Source organism: Zeus faber (assembly GCF_960531495.2).
Source record: "Zeus faber genome assembly, chromosome: 5".
Classification (NCBI taxonomy): domain Eukaryota; kingdom Metazoa; phylum Chordata; class Actinopteri; order Zeiformes; family Zeidae; genus Zeus; species Zeus faber.
In genome coordinates this window covers 19,243,558-19,262,064 of record NC_137192.1, presented here as the reverse complement: position 1 = coordinate 19,262,064, position 18,507 = coordinate 19,243,558, and the positions used below count along the sequence as shown (strand labels likewise).

Sequence of the window (18,507 nt, the reverse complement as noted above, 5' to 3'; positions counted from 1 at the left end):
GAGAGGGAGAGGGATGTGGTTGAAAAAGACACACAAAGAGACGGAGAGAGATAAAACGGTAGAAGTGAAGTGAGATAATAGAAGTGCAAGCAGACAGGGAGCAGGAAGCTACAGGCGGCGTCGTTTGTTTTCGTTAAAGCCAGAGTGAATCGAGGACGACTCAGGTGCGAACACGGAGACGTCACGGAGAAGCACGTCGGGCTTCTACTCTCCAGTCCGGTTTGGGAATGGTGGCGCGGATACCCAATCACCAGGCGTACGAGGAACCGCGCCGGGGGTAGCGCCGTTACAAGTACTCAGATTACTTTTTTGTCGTAAGGAGTAATGCAACGTGTTACTTTTGGAGTTCACGTAATGAGTTATTCAGTTACGTTTGCAAATAGACAATCCATTACTGTTCAAAATGTCTTTCCCCGTTCCTCTTGTTGCCGCAAAAATAAATAAACCGACGGTTTTTCACCACAGTTTCCATGAGAAAAAAAAGTGGTGCCGGCCAACGTGTCCTGGAACATTTCAACGCCTCGGACAAATGGGAGAAATTCCGGTCACATACTATCTGTGTTTATTGAGCTTTAAAAACAGTTGACGGGCAGGCTAGATAGGGAATGACATCATCAAGGCATGCATGTTCATAATAGTTTTTTGAGTGAAAAGTAGGCTGCTTTTGCTTATACTTTTATCCCAAATAAAATAAGTCCAGTCAATAGACTCGCTGGCATAACGCGTTTTTAAAAACAAACAAACAAACAAACAAATAAATAATTAAATAAGTAAAGTTGGTGGTGTAGCCCACACTCTTTGTCGACATATTTTACACAGCGGATATTCACCGTCCGCTTTGGGTCGGAGCTTAAAGCTAAAAATCCAAACCACGGATGTATGCGGCTCTCATTTGTCAACGAGACATCGTCCTTCTCCTCCTCCGCCGAATTCAAACTCCTTTGCATTGGAATCTGTGCGTTCGCGGGCCGTTTATACGGCGGGCCTGTGCTTCGTTAGAGGAGGGGGTGTGGGCCCCCGGGGGCCTCCCCGGTCCCGAGCGTCAGATGAAGGGAGAGCGCTTACTCGCTGGAGCGTGGAACAGAGCGAGGCACATGTCAAAATAGTCAAATAGGCAGAGATCCCGAGTAAAGGCCGCGCCCTCTCTTGACCCATGGCCATGGCTCTCTCTCTCTCTCTCTCTCTCTCTCTCTCTCTCTCTCTCCGGTTCCCTCTCTCTACCTGTCTTGCCCTTCCGGTGTTAATTGACAAGTGAAGAAAGCCTCATCCTCAAGTCAACGCCGCAGACCAGACGGAGTACGATGACGCCGCTGATCCGCCATTCAACCCGCGGGAGAAGCAACCCCTGCCCGAAGGAGGGACGCTTCCTATCCCCATCCGCCGTTCCAAACAGGATATTAATCTAATAAAAAACACATAAGCCACGTCAGGGTTTTTTTTTTTTTTTTTTCTCTCTCGTAAATTGCCCCGAAACAGTCGTGTTTAAAGAGCTCTCCCGAAATCAGGTGGCTTCACTTCGGTCGGTGCGGAAGAGCCATTTTTCCCCCTGCTGCCCGACTCTCAGTGACCGAGGGCCTCCAGGAAAAAAATGGAGTAAAAAAAAAAGGAAAAGTGACGCTGAGAAATGTAGAACTGCTGTAGCCCAGGGGTCGGTTCTAATAATTGCAATTGACAAGGACAAATTCCCCGTTCCCCTGAGTGTGTCAGTCGAGCTTATTCCAAAACTCCACAAATCCCTCTCTTCAAACACAACCATATGGTCCCCCAGTTGTTCCCTACCAGCTGGGCCACATTGTATTACTTTGGCACTGTTGCCATGTACTGCAACAAAGCACATGGACATGCTGTTCCTGCCGTCTTAAACCCTTACATTATGTTCAGCTAGGATCACGATCCAGCAGAGTATCTCTTTTTTTGGTGTGTGGGGAGGGGGTTGGGGTGGGCAGAAAATCAAAAATGTATTTTATATATATATATATATATATATATATATATAAAAACACATGCTCTTGGAGACTTAAGGCTCAATCATTCCGATAATTCTGAATAATTCATAATAAAAAAATGTGAAATACATCTGAATATTACAACAAGCAATTACAACAGGAGGTTAAATGCATACAGCTGTGAACTGATTGAAGCAGACAGTAATGTGTCCCATATTCCTAGTTTGTGCGTTTTATAGAATCTCTCCTCATAATTGATCTCTGATTCGTGCGATCGTGTCACCACCGTGTAACTCCAAACTGAAAGTAACTGATGAACACATTGATGTCACAGGTTGACTTCAACGTCTTCTGTCTGCCGTCTCTTAGTGGCGAGTTTTGACTATTTTCTGCCCTTTGGGTAATTAAAGTAAAAGGGAAAGGAGAATCTCGGAAAAAGAGAGAGAGAGAGAAAGAGAGAGAGAGAGAGAGACAGAGAGCAAGCGAGAGAGAGAAACGTGACGGAGAGACCGAGAAAGTAGCACGATCTAGGCTGGAAAAAAAAAGGGTCATGGCAATCCAACGAGCTTTAGGTGAAGCACGACCGAGAGGAAAGAGAGAGAGAGAGGAGGCTGAGGAACGGACCACAACTTACCTGGTTTGGGGAGAGGAACTCTTGGTTGTTTTCATTCATATACATGTTTTCACCATCAAACTGCAGGGAAGAGAGGAGAGGGGGAGAGGAGAAGAGGGAAGGGTGGGGAGATGGAGTTGAGAGAGAGAATTGGAATGGAGAAGGAAAGAAAGAAGAAGAAGAAGAAGAAGAAGAAGAAGAAGAAGAAGAAGAAGGAGGAGGAGAAAAAACAAAACAGAATCAGAGACGGTGTAATGCAGCATCTCTGCACGCACACGCACGCAAGCACACATACGCACGCACGCACTCACACACACTCACACACACACACACCCGCACATACACACATCTTGTGGACCTCCATGGCTCTGCCAGTTGTCGGTAATTACAGTTCATTAGAGATACGTATAATAAGACACTGTCAAAGCTGATGTAACTCACACACTCCACACACACACGTGCTGCTCTCCTGCAGCCCCAGCCGGCGCATGCATGCTTGTGTGTGTGTGTGTGTGTGTGTGTGTGTGTGTGTGTGCGCGCATGCCTGCGTGTGTGTGTGAATCCTACAACATCCTACATCCCTTGCGTATCCCCAGGTGATAAAATAAATAGATGCAAACACAGAGATAATTGCCACGTTGGGAATACAACAAGTCTGTGTATGAGCCACCACCAAGCCAATCATCAAATCATCCGGCATCCATTACCCATACACGGCTAACCACGAGTCGACCCGTCAGGCGATACCCCGGTCAACCATTACACAGTCCTTCTGACAGGTGATCATTTAGCTGGCCATCCAGCGCTACCCGGGCTAAACTAATAAGGTCATCAGGCAACTGACCGCCTGCGCGTACAGTCATTAAATCACACGGACGCCCTTTGACTCTGTGCGGCCCACCGGCGAGCCGGCAACTGAGCGAGGCCGCGTCCAGGCCAAGGGGCTCAACCCGCCCTCAGCGCTTTTACACTATTACGAGAGGAGGCCCGCTGAGACGCTAAGCAGGGGCTAGCCCCAACATTCAACACTGATTCCCCCGGCCTGGGAAAAGAGAGGGGTTAGGAGGGTGATGGAGGGATGGGGGCGGGGGGCAGACCGACGGGGTTGTGCCCCTGAGCTAATGGGGAGGGAGCGAGAGAGAGAGAGAGAGAGAGAGAGAGAGAGAGAGAGAGAAGGCGAGATGGGCGTTAAGGAGGAATGAGGGGGAAACATATATACACAGTCGGAACATGAATGGGCAGCATCAGCATCAGCAGCAGCAGCAGCAGCAGCAGCAGCAGCAGCAGTAGCAGTAGCAGCGATAGTGCCTGTGGTTGTTCTGGCTGTAGCTATGATTAACACTGGGGTCAAAGCCACAGGGTTGGAGCGTGAAACACACACACGCAAGCAGACACACACACACACACACACACACACACACACACACACACACACACGCACACACACACACAGGCTCCCACAGGCCTTCTCTGCTTCGCTGTCTGACACTATTTGGCACTCGCTGTTTATGAGAAAGCAAAACACAGCGCTACACGGCCAGCACGAGCTGAGATGAATTAGCAACGCTACAGCAACGTCCAGTGAGCGAGGAGCGAAGGGGAGGACCGATCGGGACCCGAGCTACTCGTGCCACTTGTGCCAGAACTCGTAGAGGTGTCTCTCAGACTGTTCCAGGGCACACTGGGGGTCCAACCCACAGTGTGTTTCAATGGATATATGTCGATTGATACGGCTGAATTACTGTAATGATTTATTTATTGATGAGGCTTCATTTATTTGTAAGGTACCGTTTACGGTATTAAATAAACATGAACGCTGACACCACATTTTGTATTGGTACCAGATTTACCTTCACCTGATTTGCATCTGCATTCCCTTACCAGGTTGCAACGGATGTGTGTGTACTATGAATTGCCAATTTCTCAAAAGTCAACAAAACAAAAACAAACAAAAGCCCAAGATCTAATATCGTGAATGTTGATGATAATCTGCCTTTAAATACAAATGTGTAACATTTAGAAGCCAGAATGCAGCCTTGTCTATAAATGCTATATTTGGCGCACGCAGGCACACATGAAGTAAATGGGATGTTTTAAATGATATTTCTTAAAATCCCTTTTTCAATGTAATATCCAGCAACAACTCTTAAAAAGTATATGGGTTTTCATATTGTTTATTTATTTTCCTCACATTGAGATAAAAAAAAAAAAAATAACAACAAAAAAGTAGCAGACAAACTGAAATACAAAGGTAATAACCTGAAACAAGACGCAATTTGGAATCCCACTACCCATCTTTACATATTATCATTCAGCCCGCAATGGGAATGTTACTTCCAGCACAATGATTTCTGCCTGATAGCACCATTAGCTCAGCGGAGGAACAATCATTGCATTCTGCAGAGAAAAGGGAATGAATTTCTTTATTGCTCCTTGGAAACACTTTTACATCCAGTCGTAATCAAATACCAAAAGAGGTTGGCAGAGGTTATTTGCATTTGCCAGATGCACAATGACCCAGCAAAAGAGAAAATAGAATACTATTACATGTCTAAGAGAAGAGTCTGTGGCCATACGTCTATTGATAATAGTCCAAAAAAAAAGGACAGAATAACACCATAATTCAGAGGAAGTATCATAATTAGCCCTTTACCTTGTCGCCAAAAAGCAATCAGGGATGGATAAAGTGCATGTTTTCGGGAAGCATCCGGATTATTATCGATTATTTGGATACCATCGCCACACACTTGCAATACCTTTGCCCCAACACTGGGTATGCTGCAGCGCAATTGACCATAGAAAATCATTTTCATGAATTACAGTAAAATCTGCAGAAACCGCGGCATTAAAAGTTGTACAACAAATACAGACACACTCTCATATGCATTTTCAGGCTGTTTGGTGACCCAGTGAATGTAAATAGAGTTTATAGGATATTATAGTAGAGTGGGACATGACATAGTGAATTCAACGTGATTAGATAATAACAGGATTGCTTCTTTGATACAAAACAGAATGTGATTATTGCTCAAAGCCGACAAAAAAAAACAAACAAAAAAAAGATTTGCTGACATGAGCTCCCCGTGTTATGTGGCAAAGAACACTATGAATTAACTGAAAGCGCCTTTAACTTGTTTAAATATGAAATAAACAGGCCCACGGCTTATACTCTTCACATACTACTTGTTCTGCTTGCTTGCCGTGGCTTAGCCTGTTTACATTCCCAAATGTGCATCCACCAACCTGCCTTGAAGGGGGGAAACGTAATAAGAGAGCAGAGATGGCGGTCAGATGTTCTGTGTTCGGCCCGCACTGAAAATACTTTTCTTTTTTCTCTTTTTTTTTTTGTTCCATTCCTTTCTGAACTGTTATTTAAACAGGGAAATCACCTCAGACGGGGCCCGAGAAGACGTCGCCCGTTGCCAACAGTAAGTCTTTAATTTGACTCTCGAATCAGGGTGAGATTGTCGGGAGCCGGTTCAGGAGTTCGGCTTCCAGTCGTTTCGGTCGAGCGGCCCGCTGCGGTGTCCTTGAGCAAGGCACTTAATTCCTCTCGGTTTAAGGGATTCTGTTCCGAAGGTGACTCTGAACTCTGAGGACTCCCTTCTTCAAAAAAAATACTTTCCTTTTTTTTTCACGATACTTCCTATAGTATTGGATGGAATCTTTCGACAGGAATCCTATATATAGATCCTATATCTATATAAGAAGAAGAGCAATCTTTATTTGTCACACAACACACCACACTACAACACATACACGCACGCACACATGCTTTGGATGGTGGCCGGTGAAATGAGGCCTCTGCGTTTAACCCATCCTGGCTTGTCCTTCCTCCGGGGCCACAGCCAGGAGCAGTGGGCAGCATACGTGGACGCGCCCGGGGACCTGGTGATGAGTGTCCATCGCTGGTCAGATGATGATGTGTGCATGTTTTTTGGGGGGGGGGGTCCTTACTGACGTTAGGTGGAGGAAACCCCATGTGAGCACGGGGAGAACATGCAAACTCCACACAGAAAGGCTCCTATTTGGAAGATAACCCGCCGGAGCACGGTGCCAACAGCGCCCCAGGCGGGAATCGAACCCAGGACCTTCTTGCTGTGAGGCAGCAGTGCAATGTGCCACCGTGAAGGTAGTGAATCAATCAATCAGTGAGTCAATAGCCTATCATCTATCCTCCACTTGGCATTTGCCACTTGATTGACGTACAGGGCGGCCAGTCTAATGTTGCTTAAAACTTTGTTCATTGGGTTACAATCACAACTACTTAGATCTCCTCTCTTCTAACACACGGGTCACCACCTAGGAAGCGTGTGGGCTACTGCAAAACCTTAGCGAGCTAAGTGAGCTAGTTAGCCTTCCAATTTATATCTACTAAAGAAGGGATATAAATATGAATAAGAAACCAAAAGCTTACCACTGCCATGCGGAATGGGAGGAGGACTTTTTTTTTCACCATGTCATACTCAAAGTGCGTTTGTCTGATCTGTGGATATGCACTTTCGAACTGTTGATAAAAAAAAATACGACACTGATTTCCCTCCGAAGAGCGAGCTGAGGAAGAGAAAGGTGACTGAACTGAAATCGCAGTTCATCGGACGGCGGCCATTTTTCACACAGCTGAATCCAAAAGCAAAAGGCAGCCACGGAAGCATCCGTGTGTGTTCCGGGTGAGTCACGCCATCATTAAGCGTGAGAAGTCCTTCCAAGACGGAGAGATGGTGAAAGAGGCCTTTGTTGAGGCAGCTGACTCGTTGTTTCGGGACTTTAAAAATAAACCAGAAATATTACCTTCAATCAAAGCTCTTCAGCTCTCAAGAAGTGCAGTTACACGGCGCTGTGAAGTAATGGGCGATGATTTGACACAGCAGCTTTGGAAGGACGTCGTGGACTGTGAGTGTTTCTCATTGCAAGTAGACGAGTCTACGGACATAGGTGAAACAGCCCAACTGTGCATTTTTATTCGGATGGTGTTTACAGATATGACGGCAAAAGAGGAGCTGTTCACAATACTGCCCATGAAAGAACACACGCGGGGAGAGGAAATTTTTCAGTCTTACAAAAACTTTATCGACAAAACCCAGCAACCAGTGTGTAAATTGATGTCAATCACCACGAACGGTGCGCCCGCAATGGTGGGCCCCTTGAATGGATTTATTACCAAGTGCAGGGAGGACAATGCTTTGCGGAACAAGCGTGACTTCCTTAACTACCACTGCATAACACCAACAAGCATTATGTGCAAAAATGCTAAACATAAAAGAGATCATGGATGTGGCGATGAAAATCGCCTGTTCTATTTGAGCGACGGCTCTTCAACGACGGCTGTTCCGTGCACATCTGGAGGAGGCTGACTGCAACTACTCTGACCTCTTGCTACACACTAACGTGAGATGGCTTAGTAGGGGGAAATTCCTGCAGAGATTTCGAGAGCCCTGTCCGGAGATAAAGGAGTTTCTCCTTGTCAGTAAAAATGCAGAATACAAACAACTTAATGACGATCAGTGGCTGCTAGACAGAGCATTTTTAACCGATCTGACCAACACGTTGAATGAGCTCAATTTACAGCTGCAAGCAAAAGACAAAACTGTGGTCAACACGATCAGTTCAGTTAATGCCTTCAAACGAAAAATGCAACTTCTGTCTCCCCATGATTTGGGAACATTCAAAACCTGGCATCAGAGCTGGAGACCCAAGGGAAGGCGTGTGCGCAACTTGACAGTGGGCGCTACACAGAGCAGATGGAAAACTGTCAGACTTTGACAAAGGGTTTCAAGACGTTGCTCTACTCGAGCCAATCGCTACATTTATGTGCTACTCATTTAGGGAAGACGTTGAGGTTGATTCACGCGCATCAAAAATTGCAACACTGTGTTTCATCTGAACCCATCTGCAGTGGAGGATGAGATGCTCACACTACAGGCTGACATTCAGCTCAAGTCCAGGGCTCATGGACAGTTTTGGAACTTACTCACAGAGGAAAAGTACCCAAACATGAGGAAATGTGCTCCCTCCTTGACTGCATTATTCTGCTCTACTTATTTATGCGAGTCAGGCTTTTCCCACATGAAGATTATTAAGTTCAAATAGCGTTCCACCATGACTGATGATCATTTGGAAGCCTGCTTGAGGCTGGCTACCAGCAGCTCCTGTCCGGACTATGCAACCCTGGCCGACTCCCTTCAGTGCAAGTCATCAGAGTAAGGTAGTGACCATAAATGTATTTTATTGTATTGTGCCATGTGTTCATGCAGTGATGCAAGGTACAAAAAAGTGTTGGCACCCCTGATCTATCTATATAATAAATGCATTTATTATTCCAGAATGAAAAGCGAACGACAAAAGCATGTCTGCGTCCGTCTGCCTGAAGAACGCCGTGGCCTGGAAGAGCGTTGCTTTGTGCATGTACACAGTCATCTCTGCCATATGTAATCAACGTCGTATCATGTGGATCTGCCGTTATCGCCCGTAACGTGCGCAACGCGAGCGCCGGCATTATGAGAAGATGGCGGCGTGCGCGAGAAGGGCAAGTTTGGCGTCTCTCCCTCTGTTTGCTTTTCTGAGGCTTTGAGGTCATTAATCATAGCGGTCAAATCTACAGCAAAACAATTCAGCAAAAGAAAAACACAGACAGGGGAGAAGGGTCGAGAGAGGGGAGGGAGAGAGAGAGAGCGAGAGAGAGAGAGAGTGAGAGAGAGGGAGTGGGGAGAGAGAAGAGAGAGGGAGGGAGGGAGAGCGAGAGAGGGAGGGAGAGAGAGGGAGGGAGAAAGAGAGGGAGAGAGAAAAGGGTGAAGGTGAGAGAGGTGGAACGCAACACTTGGGGAAGGAGGAGAGAGAGACATGTGAGACAGTGGAGAAGTAATAGGGAGCAGCGGGAAAAAGCGGCGGATCGCAGAGGAAGGGGAGCAGGGCGTCGATAGTTGCGGCGGAGCTTGTTCAGACAAACGCGCGAGCGGGCGCGGCGCGGGAATGCAAATCCGGGATATCCAGAATAAAGAGGGAGAACAAACATGTAGGGTGGGGGAAACACACTATGGCGATGCTCTCCTCCGGGGGGAGCCTCACGGGCAAACAAGGCTTCCATATATAGAATTATTATAAGCCAGAGATAATATAGATGCGTAATTAGATATAGAGATATATAATTACAGTATATGTGAGGGAGACTGAGCCGGGGAGACGGAGCGAGGGAGAGGGAGAGTGAGAGCGAGAGAGAGAATGGAGGACAGAAAAAAAGGGGGTTGAGAGAGAGAGGCTATAAATAGCGCCGTGTTTGCGTAAAGCCAAGCCGATGTCAGTTTGATGCAGGAAGTACACCACAGGCATCGAGGTTATAGAACAACTGTTGAGTGGAGCGCGGCACAATAATAAAACAGCTTATTTCCAAACCCCTCAACCGGGCGTCCGCGTCCAGGCCTGCGTTTCAAAATCGCTGGGTACGCACGGTGCATCCCATCAACACCGAGCCCTCCTTCGGGGTGCACGAAGCATATGTAACGGGAAATAAAACATGATCACACCCGATTCCAATTTCATAGATGCTAGAAATAAGAGTGTTTTAAACTCCCCCCACCCTGGTATTCATCAGGTCGGCGGAGATCATCCCATTGTTAACTCGTCATTTAATTAAAGGTGGAGCACGGTGGAAGGGTGGACCTTTTTCTCTCCACCTTATAGTCGTGATGCTATTGAATATCTAAGTTTACCAACTAAATTATTGAATATGATTTTAGTTATTGAGGGTAGTTAATAATAAGGGTATTTAATGACGGTCCCTAAACACATGGTGCATAGACTGGCGTCCACAGAGAGCGATGGAATTTATCTTCTTCCATAGAGACATAACTGACATTAAAGTAAAGCTTGTAGATCATTGTTACAAGTGTTGCATACATTACCGTAATGGCGCTAATGTGAGCACACTTGAAAATACTGTAATATTGTAATACTGTAATAATAATTCCTACAATCATATACCTTGACAGTGTGAGGAAACAAATATTCCTTGGACTTGTTCGGCCGCCAGTGGCTCCAAGCTTTCAAACCCAGAATCAATAGGATCTCCTAGCTATGATAGTTAACAAAGATATCTCCAAACACACTGTGTTTGAATTCATAATGCATATAAATTACATTTTACTAGCGGGTATTCTGAGATCATCTAAAAAATATATGCTATTATATTTAGAGATGACTAAGATAACTTCAGACTTAACAAACCAGCATTTTGAAAATCATTTCATGCATTTTGGTATCACAGGGAAAATTACTTTAATGCTGGAAGCCCTGTCAAAGCAAATAGTTCCCTTCTCTTTACCCAATTATAGGTTTAGTAAAAAAAGAAATGTTTACTTTTCACTGGTAACCTGACTTGGTGGCTTTACTGTACGCATGTATTGTGTAGCAGAAGATGTACTCTGTAATTACTGGCCGCGGATGTTTTAAATTTAGAAAGAAATGAGGTGGGAGACGGAGGAGAGGAGTGGAGCGGAGCAGACCGACCCTCCCCTCCCCTTCGCTCCTTTCATGGTTTGAGCTCCAATCTGCCCAAGTTTCCTTCCCCCAGTGTAACTAATCGCATGTCAGTCAACGTGCACATGGAGAAAGGCAGCAGCCAGAGTACCTGTGTTGGACTGTGGCCATTAGAGCATTCACTGACTGGCTGGCTGGCTGGCACGAGCGCACACACACACACACACACACACACACACACACACACACACACACACACACACACACACACACACACACACACACACACGCACACACGCACACACACACACCGAGTATGGGGGATGGTCGGCTGGAGAGTAGTTATGGATTGCCTGTGTGTGTATGTGTGTGTGTGTGTGTGCGTGCGTGTGTGTGCGTGTGCATATATTGTATATTTGTGCAGGGTTCTCTGTGCACATCGATATGCACTGTATCATTGCGCTGCTGCTGTCTGTGTTTTAAGTGTTGCTTAAGGGGTTAAACACACGTGCACATGTACTTTTTGTAACCTTGTGTACATATATACTGTATATACAGTAGATATATGTATATAGAGGTCAGGCACATATGCATTGTGCACTTTAAAGTGGAGTGCGTTCAGTGTAAACACATGCATGTGTGCCTGCATGTGAATGTGCCCTGCAACCCGTTTAATAACACAGTCTGCGATGCCGGTGAGATAAAGATAACAAAGTTAGGCGTTCCATAATATTTCTTTCCCCTAAGAGAGCGGCCGTGCCACGCCCCTCTCCCTGTAACTCCACGCAGATGAAATATGGTCTTCATTACGGCTAAATGACGACACACCGCGAGCCACTGAGGAGAACCAGGGTGGCCGGTCTCTCTCGGCCGAACAAAAAAAAAGAGAGAAAAGAATTGGGGATCCGCGGAGACTTCGCACAAGACACGGGGAAAAAAAGGGGCATTTTACACAGAAAGACCAAATTGTGCGCGACTGAAATCATGCACGGCTGTTAGCGGTGAGCGCAGTGCAGAATGGAATAAGCGTCTAGCCGGGGACCATGTTCAACCCAGCGGTGGAGCAGCTCCCGGAGGAGACGCTCCCTCTCGCGCTCGTGATCGACTTAATTGCCTCGATCTGCGTTGAGATATTATAACGTTCATCCGCGCTTTAGTGCTCGGCTTTTATGGTCTGGCCCGTCGTGTGCAGGTTTTAGATACAAGATAGATCATAGGGCGAAGGTCAAAAATAAAATAAAATCTAATATCAATAATATCTTTACCTCGATATAGATGATTTGGCAGTGTTTTGGATGACTATTTCACAAGATTTTAACGCACAAGAAACATTTGAGAGTCAGTATTAGTCATCAGCCATTACTAATGTGAATATTATGACCAAGCCGGTCGAGGCGAGCAACTCGAACAGTCTATGAAGATCAGAAAACTGCATTTTTTTACCGTATTTCAGCCTTAAAGAACACTTAACTATATATAATCCCAGACCACGGTATGTATATCAAATCGAATGGTCCCGCCCTAACAGATCACGAAGCACTGTAGCAGAAGAGCGAAGAAGAAGAAGAAAAAGAGGAAGCAGAAAAAACCCCCTCCACGAGTTTTATTTGGAAATGAGTGTTTTATGAGTTAATGTGGATGGGTAGCCCCGGTATGTGGACACTGAATGGGTTTGATGGCTGGCTGGATGGATTACTCTCTGGGTTTGTGGCTCTTTCAAAGCGAAAACGGTTTGTCAGGCTCGACGCACACAAATCTCCCCCACCTCTGACCCCCGTGGCTCTGGCAAGGTGTAGAGTTACAGATGGCCAAACAATCGCCGCATTGTGCCTCTGTTAACACAATGAAAACAAAGCTAACACATCGCTGACATCCAACACCGTCCACTCTGCCTAAACTTGACTCGGCAGTGGAACGCAGGTACAACTTAAAACAACAAACCTGGAATAGGTTTAGTCGCAAAGCGGTACACCTTTGAACGGCTGATAATAATGAAAGGAAAGCTACGCTGTGGACTCAAGTACATTTTCAACACAAATAAGCCCTTACATTATATATTTCTGTCCAGGGTGGGGGGTAAACAAATCAACTTAATTCCTTTAAGATGTGGTTCCTGTATCTTCCCTCTGATCTCCCAGGGTAGACTGGTTCTCCTCGCATGCAGCTCAGAAAGGTATGCCTGTTTATTCCATTAAATCTACTAAAACCACTTGAATAATATCATACTGCCTACCGCACAATAGCAGCCTTTCAAGGGCACTCCCCAAGGAGCCCAACAAAGGCCCCTCTCTTTGAGCAGACAAGTCATTCAGAAATGGCCAAACAGTATTTTGTGTGCGCCTCTTCCTTTCCACCCAGCCAACAACCGCCGTTATCCCAGAGTCAACGAAAGTCAACGTCAGGAAAGACGAGAGAAGGAGTGGGGTAAGGATAACCTAGCTTTAAAATACTATTTAACTCGTTAAGACGAGAAAATAAATAATAATAATAATAATAATAATAATAATAATAATAATTATAATAAATAAATAAATAAATAAATAAATAAATAAATAAATAAATAAATAAATAAATAAATAAACAAACAGGACCAGGAAGCGAAACCCAAGGGAGCTCTTTAAGGCGAGACGGGATGAGATTGAACAATGCTCCCGCTGGGGAACACAAACATCTCTACCTCTTTTTGAAACAATGATTTTTCTTTTGGTTTTAAGTGAATAAATTATGCGTGAACACAGCAACACATCTGTCTTCCAGATGTCATTTCATCTGAAGGACACTGCAGGTCATTGTCTTCAACTGTGTCATAGTTACGTACATATGATCACGGCGGACACAAGTCAATGGAATCTTAATTCAAAACTATACATATATATCATATCATACATCATACATATATCAATGTCATATAAATATATATATGCAATATACAATAACATGCTGGCTATAGCACAATTTCACAACCATAGTGACATACTGTATGTATATGGATAAAATATATTTGACATCTAATACAGCAAAACACAATAAAAATAGTTTTGAAAACACTATCCCACTGCTTGAGAGTAGAGTGTCAATTATTTGGACTATAATGTTCGATGGCCCTGGTATTTGTTTGACTATTAAAAACAATAATTCATGGTAATTGATTGCGCAGCCGGAATAAACAGATAATGAAAGACTCATTCATTATTCGCGGCTTCATCGTGCTGCAGCATTAAAATCCCACTCACAACCTTGTCGGTACACCTGTCCCATAGGCACAAACATTCCATCAACAAGTACAGTAATTTTCGAGCAGGCAGGAGAAACAGCAAAAAGAGAAAGAGAAGAAAAAAAAAAGAAAAAAACAACAACCCAGTAACCCTGCTTTCCTGGAGAAAGAACCGGCATCCCGGGCCCAGACACGTATTTAAATGTAAATGTACTCCCGCGCGCTATCTCCCTCTGTCAATAGGCCTCAAAATAATTCAGCGTTCATTCATTTGCTGCCGCTGCAGCAACTTGCCACCAGCAATCAGGCAGAATTTTCTATTACCAATCTAATTGCACATTCCACCCTGACAAGAGCTCATTAAACCTTAATTATACACATGTTGTTTTCTAAAAACATCTCCATTTGAGTCTCTCTGCCTCGTAATTGTTCAGCAGGGACGACCAGTTGAGATTTCACATAGAAGGATGAATGAGAGGGGGAGAGAGAGGGAGAGAGGGTGAGAAGGAAACAGGCAGCAACAGAGAAGAGAGCGAGAGGTACAAATAGAGAGAAAGAAGAGAGCGAGAGAGAGAGTGAGGGAGGGGGAGAGAGAGAGAGAGAGAGAGAGAGAGAGAGAGAGAGAGAGAGAGAGAGAGAGAGAGAGAGAGAGAGAGAGAGAGAGAGAGAGAGAGCAGTGCCTGGAAGTAGGTCATGCCTCTCCATAAACAAGGCATAGTTTCTAAAATAATATACCAATCCAGTGGAAGTAATGCCAAACAAGCCAACGAATGTGCAGCTCATGTAATATTTACAGAGCACTAATACATAGATGGCAGGTCCTTTTCTCAGACCCCCACCTCCTACCCCTCCACCCCTCCAAAGCCAGAGGATTTCATTTTTTTCTATTTTTTTCCTCCCTCTTCGCCATTTGAATTTCAGAGAAAGCCAACTACATTGATATAGAGGGGGAGGTGCTGCGATGCTGAGCCCCCCTCTTCTCCCTTTCTCCTCCTTTTCTGACTCCTCTGTTTATTGTCTCTCTACGTCTCTCTCCTTCTCACTCGCTCTCTGTTTTCCTCTTCTCCTCACAGCCTCCATCTCCATTGCCCTCCAATCTCGCCATACCTCCCCCATCTTGACTATTTCTCCATTACTCAACCACCACGTCTCTATCTTCCTCCCCTCTCTCATCTCCTCTCTTCTTCATCCCCCTCTTCATGCTGGCTTTGGCTGTGATTTGTTACATTTAAAGCGAGCGAAAGTGGGCCTTAATCCAGAGTCTTTGAGGCATGAGCGATGATATTACTGTGGAGAATCGACCTTTTAAGAGACTCCTTTAAAATCCCGCTCTCCAGCTGCCGCTGCTGTTCGCTCGCTGAGCCACTGGTTCAGCATCTGGCCCAGTTTGGAGCCCGGCGTGGAGCTGCCAGGTTAACTGGCCATGTCGGCCCCTTTGGAACCGGCTCCCATGCAACCGCGGAACGCATGCGACGGCGGTGGCTTCGGAGCGCTGAGATAACACCGAAATGAAATACAAATCTGTGAAAATACCAATAAAGGATTCTGCCAATGAAGTGAGATAATGCCACGTGCCTCCAATTGGACTTGTTTCAAGAATTTTGGTTTGGAATGAGGAATGAAGTTTGTCAAAACCAGTAGATTCACCTTCTCTCTGCATTGAAACTTATTAAATATATATATACATACCTACAATAGATAGAGAGAAAGATAGATCGATAGATAGATAGATAGATAGATAGATAGATAGATAGATAGATAGATAGATAGATAGATAGATAGATAGATAGATAGATAGATAGATAGATAGATAGATAGATAGATAGATAGATAGATAGATAGATAGATAGATAGATAGATAGATAGATAGATAGATAGATAGATAGATAGATGGATAGATGGATAGATAGATAGATAAACACTATAGTCATATATTATTTTTAAAACTTTTTAAAGATGTTTTCCACCGAGGATCTAGCCCAGCATATACAGTAGTATTACGATTTAATTATTGCAATATTATCTGTCTCTAATCAATAGTTGTATTACAGTATTGACTGCATGTTTGATGCCTTTGCATAATGAATAGAATATTGTGGCAGTTCCGCCTACCACACGCCAGCCAAGTGGCTTTTCAGGAACCTCTGGCAGAGAGACACAGAAGACGGTAGGTTGTAAACACCAGATTATTGTAGAGAGTTTGCCCGTTGGAATTAGCCAGGAGCAGATAGACATGTGTCATGACACGGGCTCCTACCCTGAGTGTGTGTGGGGATGGGAGTTTTACCTGCTGCTGGTTAGACCAACCAACAGTTATGCAGCCACTCTGATCCCAATCACCCAGATCCAAGTCAGGTGTGGCTGCTCAAACCACACCATCCCCACAAAAACCAGCCTCCTTCCCCCAGGGCGACGACAGACTGCCGGAGCATGGGAGCATGGGGGCTGGGGCTGCTGTGTTGGCTGGTGAAGGCTTGGACGGACCTGGCTGTTGCGGGGGCCGCTTGGAGGGGTGGCCTTGCTGCTGGGCTGCTGATTGGTCCCGGTGGTGGCTGCTGGGTTGAGGAGTTAGCTGCAAGCAGTTACTCGTGGTGGTGGCTGTGGCTGCTTCTCTCCCGGTCCTCAGCCGGATACCCTGGGTGCTACTGCTGCCAGTTGGGAGAAGGTTAGTGCTGAGGCCACCTGTTGACCCACTGGTGGCGTCTTTGGACGGCCCCTCTGTGTCCCTTCCCCGTGCCGGAGAGTCCCTGTATAGGTGCCAGTGTGGCCGTTTCGCCTACCACACATCACCAAAGTGCCGTTTTCAGGGCCATCCGGCACAGAGACACGGAAGACGGGGTTGTAAACACCAATTTATTGTAGAGAGTAGGCCAGTTGGAATTAGCCCAGGGGCAGATAGACACACGTCATGACACAGGCACCTAACCTGAGTGTGTGTGGGGATGTCGGTTTTGCCTGTTGCTCCTTAGACCAACCAGCGAGCAACAGGTATGCAGCCACACTGATCCCAATCACCTTGATCCAGGTCAGGTGTGGCTGCTCAAACCGCACCATCCCCACACCACAAATATCATGATACATATCTATATATCTCGCACATCGAAAAGGGCTTGTAGTGCCATTCCATCTCCTCATGAAGCACAATCTGAGTTTTCCAATTGTTGAAATGTAATATTATAATCTTAGAGGAAACGTAAACATTTTGGTTTGTAATTGACAACCAAAAATGGATCAGGGAGTCCACCGAAACGTGGGCAGCAAACAGGGGGCGAGTGGGCCTCCCAACGCCGGACGCCACTGCCTCGCTATTTCTGTTATTTCTCGTATTTGTGTACGTATTTATTTAAGGCTTTACAAAGATTAATATCTATTAATGCTATAATCACCCGGCAGGTCCCATCACACAAAACTATCACAAAGGTCTTTAATGAATGTGCTCCATACAGTACAACCCGCATATCGGGATCCCAATTACTCTCATGATATTTAGTGAAATTCTCCTGCTTGTATTTGGATTATTTTTTTCCCTTCCAATTTTCATTTTTAATTTTTTTTTCGCGAGTGGCATTTGTTTTCGATCGCTTGTTTTGTTTATGTATTCAGCTGGCTAGTAAACACATTCCATTCTTAGCTCAATTACCGCCGAGCGTCACTGTATTCTCCTCCGACATCAAAGACGGCGAGCGGGCGCGTACAGCGAGCTGCGAGCCGTGTCGAGACGAACAAACATGACAGATTAAACCGTGCTATGACTCACTCTTATTATCACAACAAAATAAATCCAGAAAACACTAATTATGACGACCTGTGCCTGATCCCTGATTCCAAGTGTTTATGTGTGTGTGTGTGTGTGTTTGAGAGTGAGAGAGAGAGAGAGAGAGAGAAAGAGAGAGAGAGAGAGAGAGAGAGAGAGAATACTGTCTGTCTGTCTGTCTCCTTTCTGCTGCTGCTCCTTAATAGGCAGCCTCTTAGATATTCGCCACAGAATAGCGCTCATGCAATATTAATATCACACCAAAATATGGAATAAGGAGCCCCCCCCCAACACACACACACACACACTCCGTCTTTGTTGCTCCCTACGTAATTGACTATGCAAGCCTCCAAATCAGATAAGAAAAGAGGAGACAGAATGAAAGACAGAGAGAGCACAAGAAGGGGGAGAGAGAGTGTGCAGTGGGGGGAGAAAGGACCTGTGAAAAAAGAGTGTGTGTATGTGTATGTGTGTGTGTGTGTGTGTGTGTGTGGGTGTGTGTGTGTGT

The 18,507-nt window shown here is 45.4% G+C and overlaps 1 protein-coding gene across 1 annotated transcript in view; it reads right to left on the bottom strand.

Annotated features, from left to right (window-relative positions):
- The window catches only part of tox2 (TOX high mobility group box family member 2), a gene marked incomplete at its 5' end in the record, with an annotated part of 118,542 nt that overhangs the window by 50,125 nt on the left and 49,910 nt on the right, over positions 1-18,507 (bottom strand). The window contains one exon of the mRNA XM_080000794.1: positions 2,581-2,640. Within this exon, the coding sequence (XP_079856920.1) occupies positions 2,581-2,640 (60 nt within the window). The remainder of the gene's footprint in view (positions 1-2,580; positions 2,641-18,507) is intronic.